Source organism: Cinclus cinclus, chromosome 31 (assembly GCF_963662255.1).
Source record: "Cinclus cinclus chromosome 31, bCinCin1.1, whole genome shotgun sequence".
In the NCBI taxonomy this organism is placed as follows: domain Eukaryota; kingdom Metazoa; phylum Chordata; class Aves; order Passeriformes; family Cinclidae; genus Cinclus; species Cinclus cinclus.
The window spans coordinates 1996713-2006115 of record NC_085076.1 but is presented as its reverse complement, the minus strand read 5'-3'; the positions used below and the strand labels follow the sequence as shown (position 1 = coordinate 2006115).

The 9403-nt window shown below is 56.1% G+C and overlaps 1 protein-coding gene across 2 annotated transcripts; it reads left to right on the top strand.

Annotated features, from left to right (window-relative positions):
* Positions 1-419: 419 nt before the first annotated feature.
* Positions 420-8774, top strand: VPS72 (vacuolar protein sorting 72 homolog). 2 transcript variants are annotated; one of them, XM_062511344.1, is made up of 6 exons: positions 420-610; positions 1414-1566; positions 1663-1774; positions 3341-3520; positions 5144-5285; positions 7795-8774. In XM_062511344.1, exons 1-6 carry the CDS (start codon positions 494-496, stop codon positions 8159-8161), a joined length of 1071 nt encoding a protein of 356 aa, XP_062367328.1. In that variant the 5' UTR covers positions 420-493; the 3' UTR covers positions 8162-8774. The 2 variants fall into 2 exon arrangements, with proteins under 2 accessions (XP_062367328.1, XP_062367327.1); XM_062511343.1 differs by lacking the exon at positions 420-610 and having other exon boundaries at positions 840-1566.
* Positions 8775-9403: the final 629 nt, after the last annotated feature.

Here is a 9403-nt window from a genome sequence, read left to right as displayed (position 1 = left end):
TGAGGAATGCGTGGGGGTGACGTCACTTGATCAATTACGTCACGGAGCAGCACCCTTTTGCATCACGCCCCCGACCAGTGACGTCACGGGAGCACAGGTGTCCTCGCTTCGGGATGTCTCAGAGCATGCACATCCCCATCCCGCGACGATTCACGCATCATTGCCTCTACCCTATGACGTCACAGAGCCACACCCCTCATCCCGTGACGTCACAGAATGCACGCACCCGCCCCGCGACGTCAGAGAGCGCGCACAGCTCCCAATACCCATCTCATTGCGTCATCCCGCGCGATGACGTTCACTGCGCGCGATGACGTCATCAGCGCAGTGACGTCACCCCCCTCACTTCCTCCCCCGTTCCCCCTCGCGGTGTCGCTCGCTCTCTTTCTCTCTCGCTCTCTCGCTCTCTCTCTCTCGCTCCATCGAGCGCTCTGCGCTCCCTCCCCCGGTCCCCGCGGGGCGGTCCCGGCAGGCGGCTCAGCCGAGCGCCGAGATGAGCCTGGCCGAAGGCCGCGCCCCGCGGAGAACGGCCGGGAATCGCCTCTCGGGGCTGCTGCAGGCCGAGGAGGAGGACGAGTTCTACCAGACCACCTACGGCGGCTTCAACGAGGCGAGCGGCACCGGGAGAGAGCGGCGGGAGGGAGGGATAAAGCCGCCGGGAAGGCGGCGAGGCCGGCGGGAGCGGGCCCCGAGTCTGAGGGGAGGGAGGGGAATGGCGGGAAACGTGAGGGGAGTGGGGGGGGTGAGGGTCCCGAGTGGGGGTTTGCAGGGAATGTGGCGGTTATTGGGAAATGTGGGGACGTCCAGGGAACGGCGGTGTGTTCAGGGATGTGGGAATATCCGGGGAATGAGGTTTATTGGGGGGGATCCATGGGATTTCCCCGAGGTGATCTATTCCTGTGGGATTCCGGCATAATGGGTTCCGTGGGAGCTCCTCAGATGGGTTTGCGGGGTGAGCGATCCCAAATCCCACAGGAATCCAGGGATAACGGGTACCAGGGGTTTTCCAGGGGGATCCATCCCTGCATCCCGCAGGAATTAGGGGACAACGAGTCCCATAGGAATCCCTCAGTGGGGTTCCATTGTTCCCAATCCCACATTCCCAACATTCCCACACAAATCTGGGAACGACGAGCACCACGGGGATCCCTCAGTGGGGTTCCCAAACCCACATTCCCAATATTCCTACACAAATCTGGGAACGACGAGCACCACGGGGATCCTTCAGTGGAGTTCCACAGCTCCCACATTCCCAACATTCCCACAGGAGTCCGAGGACCCTTGGTGGGGTTCCCAATCCCACATTCCCAACATTCCCACAGAAATCCGGGGACAACGAGCACCACGGGGATCCCTCAGTGGGGTTCCACAGCTCCCAGTCCCACATTCCCAACGTTCCCAACGCTCCCGCAGGAATCCGGGGACGACGAGTACCGCGGGGAGCACTCGGACAGCGATGACGAGGTGGACTCGGACTTTGACATCGACGAGGGCGACGAGCCGGGCTCGGAGCAGGACGAGGCCGAGCCCCGGCGCCGCCGCCGCGTCCTCACCAAGGCCTACCGGGTACCCAGCCACCCCCGGGGGCTTTTCCTGGGGAAAAACACCCCAAATCCATCGGTTTTTTTGGAGGGGTTTTCATTCTCTGTTTGTGTCCTTCAGGAGCCGCTCAAGAGCCTCCGGGCTAAGAAGGCGGAGGGGCCGCGGGGAGGATCCCAGAAAAGTAGGGAGGTGAAATCCTTGCCTTTGGAGCTGCAGGAGGATGTGGGAGACAGTGAGTGTGGGGTGGGGATGGGGTGGGAATGGGGTGGGAGCAGGGTCTTGGGGATCCCAGCTGGGAATTGTGTCCTTTGGGAGAGCTCCTGGTTCTCCATGGGGCTGGGAATGGGATCTCAGGGATCTCTGGGTGATCCCAGCTGGGAATTGTGTCCTTTGGGAGAACTCCTGGCTCTCCATGGGGCTGGGAATGGGATCTCAGGGATCTCCGGGTGATCCCAGCTGGGAATTGTGTCCTTTGGGAGAACTCCTGGCTCTCCATGGGGCTGGGAATGGGATCTCAGGGATCTCCGGGTGATCCCAGCTGGGAATTGTGTCCTTTGGGAGAGCTCCTGGTTCTCCATGGGGCTGGGAATGGGATCTCAGGGATCTCTGGGTGATCCCAGCTGGGAATTGTGTCCTCTGGGAGAGCTCCTGGCTCTCCATGGGGCTGGGAATGGGATCTCAGGGATCTCTGGGTGATCCCAGCTGGGAATTGTGTCCTCTGGGAGAGCTCCTGGTTCTCCATGGGGCTGGGAATGGGATCTCAGGGAATCTCCGGGTGATCCCAGCTGGGAATTGTGTCCTTTGGGAGAGCTCCTGGCTCTCCATGGGGCTGGGAATGGGATCTCAGGGATCTCTGGGTGATCCCAGCTGGGAATTGTGTCCTCTGGGAGAGCTCCTGGTTCTCCAGGGGCTGGGAATGGGATCTCAGGGATCTCCGGGTGATCCCAGCTGGGAATTGTGTCCTTTGGGAGAGCTCCTGGTTCTCCATGGGGCTGGGAATGGGATCTCAGGGATCTCCGGGTGATCCCAGCTGGGAATTGTGTCCTTTGGGAGAGCTCCTGGTTCTCCGTGGGGCTGGGAATGGGATCTCAGGGATCTCCGGGTGATCCCAGCTGGGAATTGTGTCCTTTGGGAGAGCTCCTGGTTCTCCATGGGGCTGGGAATGGGATCTCAGGGATCTCCGGGTGATCCCAGCTGGGAATTGTGTCCTTTGGGAGAGCTCCTGGCTCTCTATGGGGCTGGGAATGGGATCTCAGGGATCTCTGGGTGATCCCAGCTGGGAATTGTGTCCTTTGGGAGAGCTCCTGGTTCTCCATGGGGCTGGGAATGGGATCTCAGGGATCTCCGGGTGATCCCAGCTGGGAATTGTGTCCTTTGGGAGAGCTCCTGGTTCTCCGTGGGGCTGGGAATGGGATCTCAGGGATCTCTGGGTGATCCCAGCTGGGAATTGTGTCCTTTGGGAGAGCTCCTGGTTCTCCATGGGGCTGGGAATGGGATCTCAGGGATCTCCGGGTGATCCCAGCTGGGAATTGTGTCCTTTGGGAGAGCTCCTGGCTCTCTATGGGGCTGGGAATGGGATCTCAGGGATCTCTGGGTGATCCCAGCTGGGAATTGTGTCCTTTGGGAGAGCTCCTGGTTCTCCATGGGGCTGGGAATGGGATCTCAGGGATCTCTGGGTGATGCAGGAGTTGGGAACAGGATCCCATGGGAGAGCTCCTGGTTCTCGAGGGGCTGGGATCGGGATCCCAGGGGTCTCTGGGTGATCCAGTGATCCCGTGGCTGATCCCATGGCCCGCAGGCCGGAAGCACATGCGGCAATCCACCACGGAGCACACCCGGCAGACGTTCCTGCGGCTCCAGGAGCGCCAGGTGCAATCCAAGAGGAAAAAGGGAGGCACCAGCTACGAGCGACCCCTGACCCAGGAGGAGCTGCTGGAGGAGGCCAAGATCACCGAGGAGATCAACCTGCGCTCCCTGGGTGAGCTGGAACGGGATACTGGGATACTGGGAATGGGGTACTGGGAATGGGAATGGGATACTGGGAATGGAAATGGGATACTGGGAGTGGGATACTGGGAGTGGGATACTGGGAATGGGAATGGGATACTGGGAGTGGGATACTGGGACAGGGCCAAGATCACCGAGGAGATCAACCTGCGCTCCCTGGGTGAGCTGGAACGGGATACTGGGATACTGGGAATGGGGTACTGGGAATGGGAATGGGATACTGGGAATGGAAATGGGATACTGGGAGTGGGATACTGGGAATGGGATACTGGGACAGGGCCAAGATCACCGAGGAGATCAACCTGCGCTCCCTGGATGAGCTGGAACGGGATACTGGGATAATGGGAAGTGGGATACTGGGAGTGGGAATGGGATACTGGGAATGGGAATGGGATACTGGGAATGGAGCTGGGACACTGGAAATGGTACTGGGAATGGGACGAGGACTTTGGGAATGACATCAGGACAGTGGGAATGGGATGGGGACACTGGGTATGACACTGGGAATGGGACCGGGGCACCAGGAATGGGACTGGGACACCAGGAATGGGACTGGGAATGGGACAGGGACACCAGGAATGGGACTGGGAATGGCACAGGGACACCAGGAATGGGACAGGGACACCAGGAATGGGACTGGGAATGGGACAGGGACACCAGGAATGGGACTGGGACACCAGGAATGGGACTGGGAATGGGACAGGGACACCAGGAATGGGACTGGGAATGGGACAGGGACACCAGGAATGGGACAGGGACACCAGGAATGGGACTGGGAATGGGACAGGGACACCAGGAATGGGACTGGGAATGGGACAGGGACACCAGGAATGGGACAGGGACACCAGGAATGGGACTGGGAATGGGACAGGGACACCAGGAATGGGACTGGGAATGGCACAGGGACACCAGGAATGGGACTGGGACACCAGGAATGGGACTGGGAATGGGATTGGGACACCAGGAATGGGACTGGGAATGGGACAGGGACACCAGGAATGGGACAGGGACACCAGGAATGGGACTGGGAATGGGACAGGGACACCAGGAATGGGACAGGGACACCAGGAATGGGACTGGGAATGGGACAGGGACACCAGGAATGGGACTGGGAATGGGACAGGGACACCAGGAATGGGACAGGGACACCAGGAATGGGACTGGGAATGGGACAGGGACACCAGGAATGGGACAGGGACACCAGGAATGGGACTGGGAATGGGACAGGGACACCAGGAATGGGACAGGGACACCAGGAATGGGACTGGGAATGGCACAGGGACACCAGGAATGGGACAGGGACACCAGGAATGGGACTGGGAATGGGACAGGGACCCCAGGAATGGGACCGGAGCACCGGGAATGGGACTGGGAATGGGACAGGGACACCAGGAATGGGACTGGGAATGGCACAGGGACACCAGGAATGGGACAGGGACCCCAGGAATGGGACTGGAGCACCGGGAATGGGACTGGGAATGGGACTGGGACACCAGGACCAGACCTGCCCCCGCTGTGATGTGTCCGTGGTGGGGATGAGCCGTTCCCCACCCCCACTCCTGAACCCCATTCCCGACCCCGTTCCCGATCCCAGAGAACTACGAGCGGCTGGAGGCCGACAAGAAGAAGCAGGTGCAGAAGAAGAGGAAGATCGTGGGCCCCGTGATCCGCTACTGGTCCCTGACCATGCCCCTCCTGCCCGAGCCCGGCCGCGACGACCCCGTGGACGTCGAGGGGTGAGTGGCACCAGAATCCCAAATCCCAGCCTGGATCCTCCCCATGGAGCTGCTCCAGAGGGGTTGGGCAGCGCCCCAAATCCTAAAATTTCAGTTTTGGGCTGGATTTGGGTGCTGAATTCCAACCTAGAGATTTCCCTTTTGATTTCTTTGCCAACTTGGGGAGGGTAGAGCACCTTGGAGCATCCAAATGATGTGGGAAAGGGTTTGGAGAACGCCTTGGAGCTCCCAAATCCCAAAATTCCAGTTTTGGAGGGTGGATTTGGGCACCGAATCCCAATCTGGGGTTTTGTCTTGGTTCTGTCTCAGTTTGGGGAGGGAAAAGCACTTTGGAGCCCCCACATCCCTTTGGGGTCACAGTTTTTGAGACAGATCCCAAACCCAACTGTAGTGGCAGATTTTGGGCACCACCTCAGCACCAGAAACCCCATTGGAGTGGCAATTTTTGGATCCCAAACCCCATTGGAGTGGCAATTTTTGGATCCCAAACCCCATTGGAGTGGCAATTTTTGGACCCCCAAACCCCATTGGAGTCACAGATTTTTGAGACCCCAAATCCCCCATTGGAGTGGCAATTTTTGGACCCCCAAACCCCATTGGAGTCACAGTTTTTTGAGACCCCAAATCCCCCATTGAAGTGGCAATTTCTGGACCCCAAACCCCATTGGAGTTGCCATTTTTTGAGACCCCAAATCCCCCATTGAGGTGGCAATTTTTGGACCCCAAACCCCATTGGAGTCACAGATTTTTGAGACCCCAAATCCCCCATTGAATTGGAAATTTTTGGACCCCCAAACCCCATTGGAGTCACAGATTTTTGAGACCCCAAATCCCCCATTGAAGTGGCAATTTTTGAGACCCCAAATCCCCCATTGAAGTGGCAATTTCTGGACCCCAAACCCCATTGGAGTTGCCATTTTTTGAGACCCCAAATCCCCCATTGAGGTGGCAATTTTTGGACCCCAAACCCCATTGGAGTCACAGATTTTTGAGACCCCAAATCCCCCATTGAATTGGAAATTTTTGGACCCCCAAACCCCATTGGAGTCACAGATTTTTGAGACCCCAAATCCCCCATTGAAGTGGCAATTTTTGAGACCCCAAATCCCCCATTGAAGTGGCAATTTCTGGACCCCAAACCCCATTGGAGTTGCCATTTTTTGAGACCCCAAATCCCCCATTGAGGTGGCAATTTTTGGACCCCAAACCCCATTGGAGTCACAGATTTTTGAGACCCCAAATCCCCCATTGAATTGGAAATTTTTGGACCCCCAAACCCCATTGGAGTCACAGATTTTTGAGACCCCAAATCCCCCATTGAAGTGGCAATTTTTGAGACCCCAAATCCCATTGGAGTCACAGATTTTTGAGACCCCAAATCCCCCATTGAAGTGGCAATTTTTGGACCCCAAACCCCATTGGAGTCACAGATTTTTGAGACCCCAAATCCCCCATTGAATTGGAAATTTTTGGACCCCCAAACCCCATTGGAGTCACAGATTTTTGAGACCCCAAATCCCCCATTGAAGTGGCAATTTTTGAGACCCCAAATCCCCCATTGAAGTGGCAATTTTTGGACCCCAAACCCCATTGGAGTCACAGATTTTTGAGACCCCAAATCCCCCATTGAATTGGAAATTTTTGGACCCCAAACCCCATTAGAGTCACAGATTTTTGAGACCCCAAATCCCCCATTGGAGTGGCAATTTCTGGACCCCCAAACCCCATTGGAGTCACAGATTTTTGAGACCCCAAATCCCCCATTGAATTGGAAATTTTTGGACCCCAAACCCCATTAGAGTCACAGATTTTTGAGACCCCAAATCCCCCATTGGAGTGGCAATTTTTGGACCCCCAAACCCCATTGGAGTCACAGATTTTTGAGACCCCCAAATCCCCCATTGAAGTGGCAATTTTTGAGACCCCAAATCCCCCATTGAATTGGAAATTTTTGGACCCCCAAACCCCATTGGAGTCACAGATTTTTGAGACCCCAAATCCCCCATTGAAGTGGCAATTTCTGGACCCCAAACCCCATTGGAGTCACAGATTTTTGAGACCCCAAATCCCCCATTGAAGTGGCAATTTTTGAGACCCCAAATCCCCCATTGGAGTGGCAATTTTTGGATCCCAAACCCCATTGGAGTCACAGATTTTTGAGACCCCAAATCCCCCATTGGAGTGGCAATTTTTGGACCCCCAAACCCCATTGGAGTCACAGATTTTTGAGACCCCAAATCCCCCATTGAAGTGGCAATTTCTGGACCCCAAACCCCATTGGAGTCACAGATTTTTGAGACCCCAAATCCCCCATTGAAGTGGCAATTTCTGGACCCCAAACCCCATTGGAGTCACAGATTTTTGAGACCCCAAATCCCCCATTGAAGTGGCAATTTTTGGACCCCCAAACCCCATTGGAGTTGCCATTTTTGGGCACCACCTCAACACCCCAAACCCCTCTCTGAGTTCCATCATCCCACACTCCCCCTTTCTCCCACTACCATTCCAGGCTGGACCCCGACTCCCACCCCACAACATCCCCTCCATCCCCGGGGAAATGCTCTCGCACCTTCATCTCCTTCAGCGACGACGCCACCTTCGAGCGCTGCTTCCCCAAATCCAAACCTCCGAGGCTCCCGGTTCGGGAGCTGTGCCCTGTCACCCACAAACCGGCTCTTTACCGGGACCCCATCACCGACATCCCCTACTCCAACGCCCGCGCCTTCCGCATCATCCGCGAGGCCTACAGGAAGTACATCACTGCCCACGGGCTGCCCAGCGCCGCCGCCGCCGCCATGGCGGGGCCCGGAGAGAGCCCCGGGGCGCGGCCGGGGAGGCAGAAAATCGTCATCAAACAGAGCGTTCCCAGTGCCTGAAATCCTGGGGATTTGGGGTGTTGGGATTTTTGGGATTTTGGGATTGACAGCGGTGATGGTTCCGTTGAGGGGTTCCCGTTCAAAATGGCAGAAAATCGTCATCAAACGGAGCGTTCCCAGTGCCTGAAATCCTGGGATTTGGGGTGCTGGGATTTTTGGGATTTTGGGATTGACAGCGGTGATGGTTCCGTTGAGGGGTTCCCGTTCAAAATGGCAGAAAATCGTCATCAAACGGAGCGTTCCCCGTGCCTCAAATCCTGGGATTTGGGGTGCTGGGATTTTGGGATTTGGGGTGTTGGGACATGGGACCGTCCGGGCTCCGCGTCGTTCCCGGAGTGGCAAAAATTCCTCATCAAACTGATCTTTCCCAGTGCCTGAAATCCTGGGGATTTGGGGTGTTGGGATTTTTGGGATTTTGGGATTGACAGCGGTGATGGTTCCGTTGAGGGGTTCCCGTTCAAAATGGCAGAAAATCGTCATCAAACGGAGCGTTCCCAGTGCCTGAAATCCTGGGATTTGGGGTGCTGGGATTTTGGGATTTGGGGTGTTGGGACATGGGACCGTCCGGGCTCCGCGTCGTTCCCGGAGTGGCAAAAATTCCTCATCAAACGGAGCGTTCCCAGTGCCTGAAATCCTGGGGATTTGGGGTGTTGGGATTTTTGGGATTTTGGGATTGACAGCGGTGATGGTTCCGTTGAGGGGTTCCCGTTCAAAATGGCAGAAAATCGTCATCAAACGGAGCGTTCCCAGTGCCTGAAATCCTGGGATTTGGGGTGCTGGGATTTTGGGATTTGGGGTGTTGGGATATGGGGGATTTTGGGATTTAGGGGTATTGGGATGTTGGGTCTTGCGTTCCTGGGATTTGGGGTCATCCACTGCGATGGTTTTGTTGAGGAAGCCCCACCCAGGACACCAAAAAAAATCATCATGAAGCAAAGTGTTCCCAGTATTTGAAATCCCAGGATTTTGGGATATTGGGATGGCAGGACACTGGGATATGGGATTTTGGGATTTCAGGATTTGGGATTTGGGATTTGGGGTCATTGACAGCCATGGTTTTGTTAAGGAAGCCCCGCCCAGGACACCAAAAATGTGTCACCAAACAAAGCATTCCCAGCTCCTGAAATCCTGGGATTTGGGGATATTGGGGTGTCAGAATAACGGGATTTGGAATTTAGGGATATGGGATCACTGGCAGTGATGTTTTTTTGGGAGGTTGGTTTCTGTGGGGTGGTGGGAGAT